Source organism: Dipodomys merriami, unplaced genomic scaffold (assembly GCF_024711535.1).
Source record: "Dipodomys merriami isolate MVZ:Mamm:240054 unplaced genomic scaffold, mDipMer1.0.p SCAF_3, whole genome shotgun sequence".
Taxonomy (NCBI): Eukaryota; Metazoa; Chordata; class Mammalia; order Rodentia; family Heteromyidae; genus Dipodomys; species Dipodomys merriami.
Window position 1 is genome coordinate 49520555 of NW_027204492.1, and position 13359 is coordinate 49533913.

The 13359-nt window shown below is 35.0% G+C and overlaps 1 protein-coding gene across 1 annotated transcript in view; it reads right to left on the minus strand.

Annotated features, from left to right (window-relative positions):
- Window positions 1-340: 340 nt before the first annotated feature.
- LOC138839790 (synaptonemal complex protein 3-like) overlaps window positions 341-13359 on the minus strand; it is a 33214-nt gene continuing 20195 nt past the window's right edge. Inside the window, exon 8 of the mRNA XM_070039337.1 lies at window positions 341-460. Coding sequence (XP_069895438.1) covers window positions 341-460 — 120 coding nt within the window. The remainder of the gene's footprint in view (window positions 461-13359) is intronic.

A 13359-nucleotide genomic window follows, 5' to 3' on the forward strand; every position in this document is an offset into this window, starting at 1 on the left:
TCCTACTGGAGCAGGAAATACAAACTAAGAAACCAATCTTCATGTTCAAAAATGTGGGGCCTTGCTGACTACATTCGAAATATTTCTGGTTGTGTAGGAGGCGCGTCATGTCTGGCAGCATCTTCAGGTGCTTCTCCTGTGCCGCTTCATGCTGGTTGCCATAGCTGGTTCCGGATTGGGAGCACAGGCAGCACAACCATGTGCCTGAGTCCATGGTCTGAAGGGCCACCCTGGCTATCGCCACCACCCTGCATCTGTGTGCTGTGCCTGGGCAGGGTCTGGCCCTGTCTTGGCTCAGTTTGAGACTGTGGGACACGAAGGGACACAGTGGAGCTACTCATTACTGCAGGACAATCTCAGCTACACCTCCTAAGAATATTTTCTGTTTCTTCTTGGAACCATCATGGAAGCAGGTCACATAAAATCTTGGGTGCAGCAGCACAACTTGGTGCTGCAGTTTCTGATCAAAACAACAGCACAGAACTTCGAGCCCATTCCATGACCCTTGCTCTGAGTGCTTCCATGCCATCATTTTCACTCTACTTAATTTGGTTTCTTTTCCTACTCAGTCCTTTACGTGTTTGCGTTGCCTTCGCCACTGCTACATTGTGAACTCAAGAAAAGTAATTATACTTTTGTTTTCATATAAAACAAGAGCAAGGAAAGAGCAGATACAGGAGAATATAAAACAAGAGCAGGGAAAGAGCAGATACAGGATAAATGAGGAGTATATGAAATGGGGAGTACAGCAAGTAACAGCATAGGACATTGACTAAACTTATTGAATATTTTACCAGTGATATACTAATGAAGCTATTTGCATGTTGGAAGAGATTTAGCTGTGAAATATGTCTCTTTTGTGGAATAATTTTGGCTATATCTGAAGGTATATAAGTAGTTTTAAACATATGTACATTAACATGAATAGCACATTTACCAAATTGTACATATATTTTTATGAAAATTACAATTTTCTTTATCCTTCCTAGAGGTATATCTTGAAGACACAGTTTATAAATATTTAAAATATGCTTATTTTGTTTCAGAATCTCTGGAGGACTCACAGTTTGGGCATTGTACAATATATCAATAATAGTTGTTTTGAAATTGTGGCTTATATTTTAATGCACAGGTATGAGCCATGGCAAATACAGCTCTGAATGACAAACTACTGTGTATAATTTCATGTAGATTCATAACTTTGTAAAAACCAACCAAACTTATTTAAAAAGCTAAAAACATTCTCTGTTCCTTCAGTAATGGGTATGGTATACAGAGAAAAATCGGGTTAATTAAAATATAATTTACCCCAAGTATACAGTCTAATCGATAATTGTCAATTAATGGAATTATTTTTGCCTTTAATTACTCTAAAATTTCATAATTTTAGTTGATATAATTAGAATTCATTAAACACACATACCATCCATAGACAAAGAGCTGGATGTATTAACTCCCATTGCTTTCACTTTTGCTCTACATATTACCTAGGTGATTATAATAGGCATTATGTTCATATTAATGCTTTTATGCTTCAAATTTAAGTTTCTAAAGTTTAATAGTGTTTTGCTACATAAATAATATGTAACAATAGATATTAAATGAATTCAAATATCAGAAATCAACAAAAGTAATGACAAAATATAAAAATTTTAAACTATGTATAAGAAACGCTTGTAAAATTTACTTGCTATGAGAAGTGAAAATGTGTATCAAATTGTTGAGCATCACCCTTGAGCAAAAAAGGTAAGGGCGATCATGAGACAGAGTTCAAGCCCCAGTATTAGACACAAATTTACTTGCTAGAAAATATTCCATATGACTTATATGCTTTGATTCTCTCAATAATGGGAGGTTAAAAATAACCTACTCCTATCAAATTTGGGATGATGAATAAATACTTCCATGGATGAAATTAGACTGAAGGAAACAAGAAAATAAGGCAAAACAATAACATACTCTTTATAAAGCACATTGTTAAAAAATACTGTGTGTACATTTCTGAGAAGAACTTTCCTATTTCTCAAAGCATAAAAAAATCCTGATGTTATATATAATCCTGGTGATGATGTGGAGAATAAGAAACCCTAGCTAGGTGCCTGTGGCTCAGTCTATGATTTGAGGATCATAATTCAAAGCCAGCCCAGGCAGGAAAGTCCACGAGACTCTTATCTCCAATAAACTACTGAGAAAAAGCCAAAAGTGGCACTGTGACTCAAGTGGTAGAGTGCTAGCCTTGAACAAAGAGAAGCTCAGAGACAGAGCTCAGGCCTTGAGTTCAAACCCAGGACTGGCAAAACAAACAAACAAAAACAAAAAAATCCCTTATATACTCTTGATTATGAGTGAAACCACTATAGGAACAAAATGGAGGGTCCCCCAAAAGCTGAAAATAAATACCATATGATTGAATTATATCACATTTGAGCATTTATCTAAAGAAATGAAATGCAGAAGCTGGGAACTTGGCTCAGTGGTAAAGTGCTTGCCTTGCATGCATGAGGCCCTGGGTTTGATTCCTCAGCACCACATAAGCAGAAAAAGCGGGAATTGGCATTGTGGCTCAAGTGGTAAAGTGCTAGCCTTGACCTGAAGAGCTGAGGGACAGTGCCCAGGCTCAGAGTTCAGGATCCACAACTGACAAAAAAAAAAGAAATGAAATACAAGATATAATAGAAAAACTTAAACATCCATGTTTTTTGCAAACATTTCACAATAACAAGCTATGCAGTAATCTGGATATCCTACAAATAATGGATGGATAAAGAAAATGTGGTTTATATACTTAATGGATTTTTGCTTAGCCATAAAGAATGAATAAATTATTCCTCTTGAAAAAAATGGATCCAACTAGAGAACATCATATTAAGCAAAGTGGGACAGGCACAATCAGAAGGGGGTCAAGTTCAGAAGGACAAAAGTTGCATGTTATACATGTTCTCTCATATGGAAAATATACACACATCCATATATAGCTAAGTGCAGGTGGCTCACAGCTGTAATCCTAGCCACTCAGGAGGCTGAGATATGAGGATCATGGATCAAAGCCAACCCTGGCAGGAAAGTCCATGAGGCTCTTATCTCCAAAGAACCACCAAAAAGCCAGAAGTGGAGCCATGGCTCAAGCTATAGTTCTGTAGCCTTAAGCAAAATCCTCAGGGACAGCACCTAAGTCATGGATTCAAACCCCAGTACAAGCACAAAATAAAGACATATATAGTGTGTATGTGTGTGTATAAGTATGTGCATACCTATACACACCTTTATATACATATATACATAAGTACATATAAATATATATACATATAAATACATATAGGAATACAAAGCAATTATTAATGTGAGACTATGGGCAAAGGGGGGGGGAGAAAGGAGAAGGAAAAAGAATGGAGGGTAAATGATATCAAAAGATTTTCTCATGAAGCTTCAAATGAATGGAATAAGAAAAGTCTCTTCGACAAATAAGTGCTAATATATTGGATATACAATGTTAAAATGATACTTTCAATTTAAACTTCACCACTTGTAGGGAAGGTATCTCAAAAAATATGCACAATTTAAACAAAATATTTTTTAAATAAGTTGAGGAAAAATTTGAAATCCAGCCATAAATAACATGTCATCATATTGGTAGAAAGGGAAAACCTGAAAAACTAGGCTCCTTAAAAATTCTCTTGATTATTTTATTTTATTTTATTTACATTTTATTATTATATCTTAAATAGTTGTACGAAGAAGTTCCCATTCTACAAAACAGTATATGAATACAAGGTGTCTGACAACATTGTCATCCATCGCTCCTAACCCATCCCTTCTCTCACTTTTTTTAAAAATTGAGATTAGGTGATTACCTAACTTTCACATATTTCAAAGTATTGTGGAATAGTGATACCTAGTTAAAGTCAGAAACACATTTTAACCTTCACAAGGCACATTGTCATTATCATGGTCTACAACGTTTGTGAATTCTATGAGCTTTGACAGTATAAATTATTTCATCCACATGAGGTGATGATTACATTTCTTTCATTTTGCTTAGTGTAGGATGTTCCCTCTTTCCCTCTCATTCTTCCCTTTCCATCTCTGTCTTTGGGTTGCTTAGTTCTTTTTATGTCCAGTGCAGTTGATGGGCCCCTTTACTGTATGTTGTTCCATTTCCCACTTATTCTGTTTCTCCTTCTGGCTTCCTTCTTCCATTGCATGCATATATCTACCCAATATATGGTCATGAACATGGAGTCATTTAGCAATGATACAACAAAGTGGGTGGCTGTTCTTTTTTTCTTGAGTCCTTTTTATTTTGTCATATCTTCTTGTATTTTGGCTTTAGCATCCACATAACAGGAAGACCATATGCTGTTTGTCTCTTTGTTCTTGGCTTACTTGGCTCAAAATAATCTGCTCTAGTTCCATCCATTTCCCTGCAAATGTCATTATTTTGTCCTTTCTAATGACTGCATAATATTCCACTGTATACAGATACTACCACTTTTGGATCCACTCATCAGTAGTGGGGCATCTGGGTTGTTTTCAAATCTTGGCTATTGTGAACAGTGCTGCAATGAACATGGAAGTGCATGTGTCTTTGTATACTGGTTCCTGTTGTTGAGGGTAGATGCCTAGGAGTGGTATGGCTGGGTTGTAGGGGAGGTCTATATTTAGCTTTCTGAGGTAGCTTCAGACTGCTTTCCAAAGAGATTTTATTAGTATGCATTCCCACCAGAAATGCAGTAGGGTCCCTCTTTCTCTACATCCCCTCCAGCATTTGTCATTGGATGAATTTAGGATGTGGGCCATTCTGACTGGGGTAAGTTGGTATCTCTGTTGTTTTTATTTGCATATTTGCATTTCCTTTACAGCCAGGGATGATGGACATTTCTTCATGTGTTACTTTGCCATTTTTGTCTCCTGATAAGTCTCTCTAGTTCCCTTGCCCATTTCATGATTGTTTTGTTAGATTTGTGAGGCATTTGTTTCTTGAGTTTCCTATATATAATGGATATTAGACCCTTGTCTGATATTTTGCTGGTAAATATATTTCCCAATTAGTTGGCTTTCTTTCTAGTTTGATTGCTATTTCTTTATCTGTGCAGAAACTTTTTTATTTTAAGGTAGTCCCATTTGTCCAGTCTCTCTCCAGTTTGTTTTGACCTTGGGTCTCTGTTCAGGAAGTTCCTGCCTTTGCCTATAAGTTCAAGTCTCTCTCCTACTCTGTCCTGCAGTAGTTTCAGATATTCAGGTTTGATGTTAGAAACAACACAGGAGGGATCATGATACCAGATTTCAAGTTCTACTATAGAGCCATAATAACAAAGACAGCTTGGTACTGGCACAAAAAGAGACCGAAGAACAATGGAACAGACTCGGACCCAGAAAAAAAGCCACATAAATACAATCAGTTGATATTTGACAAAGGAGCCATAATCTCTACAACTACTGGTGCTGGGAAAACTGGGTGGCCACATGCAGAAAACTGAAAGTGGACCCTAGCCTGTCACCCTGCACTAACATCAACTTAAAATGGATTAAAGACCTTAACATCAATTCTTTTGATATTTAAGAGAACTTTATCCTGTGTTAAAAGCATGAAATTAAAGGTTGAGCAAAAACATTTTCAAACAACATACAACATAGTCAGAGTATAAACATAATATCATTTACCTAAAAATAGAACGTTTTGTATTTGGATACTAAAATTTTATACCCATTTGTTACTAGATTTGTTTAACATAGTCCTGAAAAAAATTAATCTTCTTGAAAGTGCCAATTTAATATCCAAAACTGCAGTACCATTTTCCCCTCCCTGAATAATTGTATAAAGATAAAACAATAGGTTATTGTTTAAAATAATTGTCAATCAAATTTTAACATATTTTCCATTTATCCTTATTTTGTAAGGACTGTAAGACACAATGCAAAAATCAAAAATAAACAGACATTATAGAATCACAACTTCTGCTGCACCCAGTGTGAAGCCAAACCACCAAATATAATGACTACATAATTAACTGGCAATATCTTTAATTTTTCCTTGCTTTTAATGCAGAACCAATCAGTACCAAAAAATATACTCCATTAGCCAATACTGTAGCAGTACAGTCACATCTAAAACTTTGCGAAAATAACACACATTACCTACCAAGAATGATGACCATAATGGCTTTAGTTTCAAAAGTATCCTTTGAGAAATGGCAAATTGAATCAGCAACTGCTTTCCAATGTCGAAATTTAAACAAATGAAACTATCAACTTGAAAGTCTTCCTCTCTTAAGCCCAGTGTTCGTGGTTTATACCTGTACTCATAGCTCAGGAAGCTGAGATCACAGGGTTGTGCTTTGGAGCCAACTCAAACAGGAAAGTCTATGACACTCTTATATCCAATAAACTACTCAGAAAAAGCCAGACATAGTGATGTGGCGCAAGTGGTAGAGCACCAGCTTTGAGCAAAAGAATCTCAGGGACAGTGCCCAGGTTTTGGGTTCAAGCCCAAGGACAAACTCACATAAAAAGTCATCCCCTTTTGTTTTCTGTACGTTTATTTATCTTTTCTACTTATTGTTATTTTTTGTCTATACTGGAGTTTGAAGTCAGGGTGTTGTGTTTGCTAGGTAGGTACTTTAACACTGAGTCACACCTATACCTAAAACTGGAAATTTTTATCCATCAACATTATCCCTCTGAATTCAGCATGAGTTACACATATAAAATTTTAAAAGGAATGCTTGGTCCTCTTTAATAATACATAGTTATAAAGAAAATTATTTAGATGGAAGGGAAAAATTTTCCTCGCTTAAGTACTACCTAAAAGGAAGAAGAGTACTGAATAGAGAAATTGTATGGGCTAAATCAAGGCTATTTTTCATATTATTTCATCTTAAAAAGATGTATCAAATATTTTAAGTGAAAAAAGTATATAATTTACAATATTTATTGAAGTGCAAGCTTAAATACTGTGTATCAATACATCCAACCTGTACAGATTGAGACTTGCTGCAGGAGACTGGATGATTGTGCTTGGAATTTGAATGATACCAGTGGAAAGCTCTGATTCTTTGATCGTTTATTCTGAGTAAAGACACAGAATTATGGGTATCTGACCTTCTGCAATAATCCTGACAAAATATAGGAGGGATCCCCATATATACACATCTTAGTGTTTCCTGATTTCTTGTCTACCCCTTGGAATGTGCCCTTTTGTTTATTTTCTTCAATTGTATCAGGACAATGGGTGTGGAGATATCTACAATTTAACCCAGCCTTTCCTTGCCCCATGCTGTTACTAAAAGATTGCTGAATATGTCAGACCTGGTGCTGGCCCTGTAATCCTAGCTATTCAGGAGGATGAGATATGCGGATCAAGGTTGAGACAGACCAGGCAGTAAAATTCTTAACACTATGGTTTCTAATTAATCACTAAAAAGAAGTGAAGCTTTAGCTCAAATGGTAGAGTACTAGCTTGAGAAAAAATTTTCAGGGACAGCACATAACATATAAGTTCAATTTCAAGGACCAGCATACACACACACACACACACACACACACACACACACACACACACACACACACACACACACACATACACAAGATTGAGGGGCACCTGTGTCTCACACCTGTAATCTTAGCAACACAGGAGGCTGAGATCTGAAGATCATGGTTTGAAGCTAGCCCACACAAGAAAGTCATTGAGACTCTAATCTCCATGTAATCACCAAAAGCCAGAAGTGGAGCTGTGGCTTAAGGGACATCACAAAGGCTCAGGAACACAAGGACAGCACCCAGGCCCCAAGTTCAAGCCCCAGGACCAACACACACACACACACACACACACACACACACACACACACACACACACACACACACACACACACAATATAAGGTAAGACTGCATGGGCGTATTCCTTATCTGTTATTATGGAATCTGCTGGTAGGAACCTGCACTTATACATGTAAATTACACTTCCCTTCAGATAAAAAGTGGGTATAGCCTGATATGGATACACAAATCCATAATCTTTGCAATCACTAAGTCATTTGGACTAGTCATTCCATTCCTGGATGTTTATTATATCAAGGAAATGTATATGTGGACACCAAATGCTGGTTGCTCACACCTACTAGCTACACAGGAGTCTGATACCTGAGATTGAAGTCTAGAGCTGGCCTAGGCAGAAAAGTCTGAGAGACAAGATTTGTATTATTGGAGGTATGGCTTAAGTGGTAGACTGCCTGCAGCTGAACAAGAAAGAAAGCTAAAAGGAGGGATGGAAGGAGGGAGATAATTTGATCTGGCCCCAGTAAAGGTAACATCAGGCAGGACTAGAATTTGAATAAATCTAGCCTTTATCAAAGCAAAATTCAATAAATGTAGGCCCCCAAATGATGCTTTAATATCCAAATAGCAGTTGGAAGAAAAATGGTTCCCACATACCTAATTACCATGATTGCCAGATAACATACAGTTAAATTTTAAAATTTTTTTGATAGTAGTAATTCAAACTGATCACCTTACAGACATCATAAAATGTCATGAAATTTTACACATGATATAATTTTAAGGATTTTCCCAAGTCTGATCCTATTAAATTGATAGGATTTTTTTCTTTTGGCCAATCTTGAGGCTTGAACTCAGGGCCTGGGCACTGTCCCTGAACTTCTTTTGCTCAAGGCTACCGGTCTACCACTTGAACCATAGTGCCACTTCTGGCTTTTCTGTTTATGTGATACTAAGGAATTAAACCCAGGATTTCATGCATGCTAGTCAAGCACTTTATCACTAAGCCACATTCCCAGCCTGATAGGATTTTAATCCTGATTACTACCCAATTTCTTATATCTTGGTGAAAGAGGATCATTAATAGTAGATAAACTCTAGCTTATACTTCACATTTACTCTCTGAAAGAACTGAAAGATCATTCTTGTTATAAATTTTCCTTTGACTTATAGCAATTTCATGGACTAATTAGAGGTCAACTTCTTTTAAATGAATTATTTCTCTAGAGATGTTCTATATTTTATTATAATTTCTTTGCTTTGTAAGCTGCTCTGTAATTAACTATAATTATCTATAATTCTTACTTATTTTCCAAAACAAAAGATCATCAAAAAGAATTGTTGTGATAGCCTGTAATATCACCTCTATTTTCCTTTATAAATGACAAATAATATATCAGCTTAAAATTTCTAAAAACATATCCTTTCACAGGTATAATTGTGATTATTACTCTGTTATTTAGCAAATACATATTGTGAACAGAAATAATCCAAATATCTTACTGAATATATTAATAAATTATAATTTACTTGTATAACTTTATTTATGTATTTTACATTATGTAAACTAGATTTACTAACAATATGCCATAAAGCTATTTTTACAATTATAATGACCTACCTGGTTGAGTATTTTCTGAAATGTATTAGGACAGTATATTCTATTAAAAAGAACTATTTAACATTTTGTATCCAATACTGTATATATTATTTTTAACACATACTGTCAGATATACTCATAAGAACACAATGACTATAGAAAAATGAAGGAAAATTTAAAATGTTTCTTTTTGTAGTACTGGTGATTGAAATCAAGGCTTCCTATTGCAAAGCAAGTGCTCTACCATTTGAGTCACACATTAAGATCTTTGTAGTTTGAAGTGTATCTCTCCTTAACTCTTCCCTTATAAGCCCCAATCTCAATCTCCTACCTCTATCTACTGAATTATTAGCATGTTCCATGATGCTTGACCTTAAAATATTATTTAAAATATCAAATTAATTTCCAACAAGAATATCATTTTTACTTTCTCCAAAACCTGATTCATGAATAAAATACTTTATCTTATCATTTAATTTCTAGTAAGTGCCCATGATTTTAATAATTATCAATCAACATTTATTATTGTATGGCATGTTTTTCACTTAAAGATTTTAAGAGTGTGTTAAAATTATTTAACAAAATATTACATATTACCTAAATATATGCATAAAACCACTTTATTTTCATTTACCTTTATCATGTATCACTGAATTATTTCTGTTGTTCATTCTCTTTAGGCAAATCATTTCATCAACAAAACAAAGTAGAATGCTATTCTATGTTGAATTAACATCATTAAATAAAGTACTGTAATATTATGTACCTTTCTAAAACTTGCATGTGTGAGATATTTTAGGGTTTTTTCTTTAAAATTATATATCATGTTCAACATTAGAATTAAACCAAAAATTCTAATAACAAGTGATTTTATTGTGCTTGTTGAACTAGGCCTATTTTTTGTTATTGTAGAGATGATATATAGAGGGGTTACAGTTACATGAGTCAGATACTGAGTACAATTCTTTTTGAACATGTCTCCCCTTCCCTTGTTTTCTCCTCGATTTTCCTACCTATTCCCTCCCAGAAGATGTACAATTCATTTTCCATAGTGTCTAGTATCACTGTTGTTTATTCACCCATAGTTTATCTGCCATACTTATCCTCCCAAAGACAAACAAGATCAAAGGAAAAGAAAACAAAAACAGCAACAACAGTAACTAATATAATTCTCTTGTTTCCTGTTCTTGGAGTTCATTTTATAAAATATTATTTTATATGATCATATGGTGGAAAGCGGGAATACCATGGGGAAGTGAGCGGGGACAAGGCTGAATGAGGGTATACCATGGAATGAGAGGGACAAAATTATGTCATGTGGCAAATGTAATATGGCAATTCTCAGTAACAGTGACTAGACATTTACTCTACTGGGGTTATGCTACATAATTAACAAATGCTACACATAAAACCCCCAAAAAGGTTCCTTGGCACAGGCTGAATTTTTCTTACTAGAGACCCAGAAACACAACAAATCAAAGAAAGATTGGACAAATTGGATTGGATGAAACTGCAGAGCTTCTACATGGCAAAAGGACATAGCTAACAAGATCAATAGAAAGTCCACAGATTGGGAGATCTTCACTAGCCATACAACAGATAAGGATCTCATATCTAAAATATACTTATAACACAAAAAGTTAAATCCCCCAATAACAAATTCTCAAAGAAACAACTGCCCCATTAATAAGTGGGATAAAAACTTAAAAAGATACTTCTCTGAAGAGGAAATAAGAATAGCCAATAGACACATGAAGAAATGCTCAACTCCTCTAGCCATAAAAGAAATGTAAATCAAAACAACATTGAGATTCCACCTCATCCCAGTTAGAATGGCTATAACAGATGCTAGAGAGGATGTGGCCAAAGGGGAACCCTACTGCATTGTTGGTGGGAGTGTAAACTTGTTCAACCACTCTGGAAAGCAGTATGGAGCTTCCTCAAAAGACTCCACATAGAGCTCCCCTATGACCCAGCAATCCCACTTCCAGGCATTTACCCAAAAAATTACAAACAAGGTTATACTAAAGCTACCAGCAGAATTAAATTTGTCGCAGCATTATTCACCATAGCTAAGATATGGAACCAACCCAGATGCACCTCAGTAGGTGAACAGATCAAGAGAATGTGACATATATATATATATATATATATATATATATATATATATATATATATATATGCATCTATCTATCTATCTATCTATCTATCTATCTATCTATCTATCTATCTATCTATCTATCTATCTATCTATCTATTCCGATTCTATGCCTCCATCAGAAAGAATGACACGACCCTGTTTGTTAGGAAATGGAAAGACTTGGAAAAATTATATTAAGTGAAGCAAGCCAGACTCAAATAAACATAGATCCCATAGTTTCCCGTATCTGCAATAACTAGTATATGTCTAGGACAAGCAGATGAGGTCAAAAGCTATGTACTTATGACCATAAAATCTGATCCTAAGCAAAATGAACCCCAAAATAGGGACACAGAGGTTTTAAGTTTGTTGCTGTTCTTTTTAATGTACTTATAATGTGCTATGTGATTTTTTTGTTCTTTGTATGTTCTTCCCTCATAGTATAATCCTTGCTGTCACTGTATTATATTCCAGTGCCCTACATCTTGTATATAGATTTTTCTAATTTGGGGAGGGGAAGGGAAATAACAAAATGCTAAAATAAGGATTCAGAATGGCCTGTTGTAATAATGAGATGTACAAGACAGTATGTTGAAAACGAACCTTACAACTTTGCGGGGGGGGGGGGGCGGTAGGGATAGGGAGGGGGGTGGAGGAGAAGGAGGAGATGGAGAGGTGGAGAGGAAAGGGATGGTAGAAATCAAAGGAGGGTGTAACAATGCTAGATAGGAAATGGACTCATTACCTTGCTCCGGTACCTGTAACCCCTCTGTATAGTATCTGCACAATATACAATATATATTAAGAAAAAAAGAAAATAAAAAAAAGAGGAATTAAAATTTAACAATAATACTTGTATAAGGGCTGGGGGTGTAGCTTAAGTGGTAGACTGGCACTAAGCAAAGGAGAATCCTTGAATTATAATTTCAATATTGCTAATATAAACTCCAATAAATCTTAAGGAAGAAAAAAGAATGAGAAAGTGAAATTGTCAGATGTTTATAACCCAGTTTGTAATTATGCTGTACATGATAATGACTAAGATATTTCAGAACTTGAGAACCTCAAAATGTACAAGGAAATCTAAGAAGTTGAAAACATGTTTTAAGAATCAACCCCTGACTGACAGAAATTACAGAAAAATTGAAGAGGAAAATTGTTTCATTCATAGAATTATAAATTTCTATGATATAGAGAAGGGAAAAACACATTTGAAGGAGGGATGGATTATTGTGAAATAGGAAACATGCCAAAATTTATTATAAATTATAATTCCAGGAAAGATAAAAATACCAGAAGACATAGTTTTAAATTACTTTCCACCCACAAAACAATCATGAAGAAAAACTAAAATCAATATAAGTATGATCAAAAAATGCCACAGAATTCTACAAGTATAACAAAACATATATGACATGGATTCAATCAATTACTAATATTGATTTTTGTGGGCTGCTAAGTTGTGTATAATAGCTATTAAAACAATGACAAAATCTGGAAAAAACCAGAAGGCACATATTTTAAAATTATTACCCTATATATATACACACAATGGAATTCTATGCCTCCATCAAAAAGAATGACATTGCCCCATTTGTTAGGAAATGGGAAGACTTGGAAAAAATTATATTAAGTGAATTAAGCCAAGCCCACAGAAAGATAGGTCCCATCATTTCCCTTATTTGCTATATCTAGTATATGTATGAGTCAAGCAGAAAATGTTAGATAAGGTGATGTTAGGAAAATGAACCCTAAGATATGTATTCAAATGTTTTTTTTTCTTTCATGCATTTGTTTCTAACGCATTTATAAGATTTTTTTTGTTGCTTTGTATGTCCCTCCCCCACA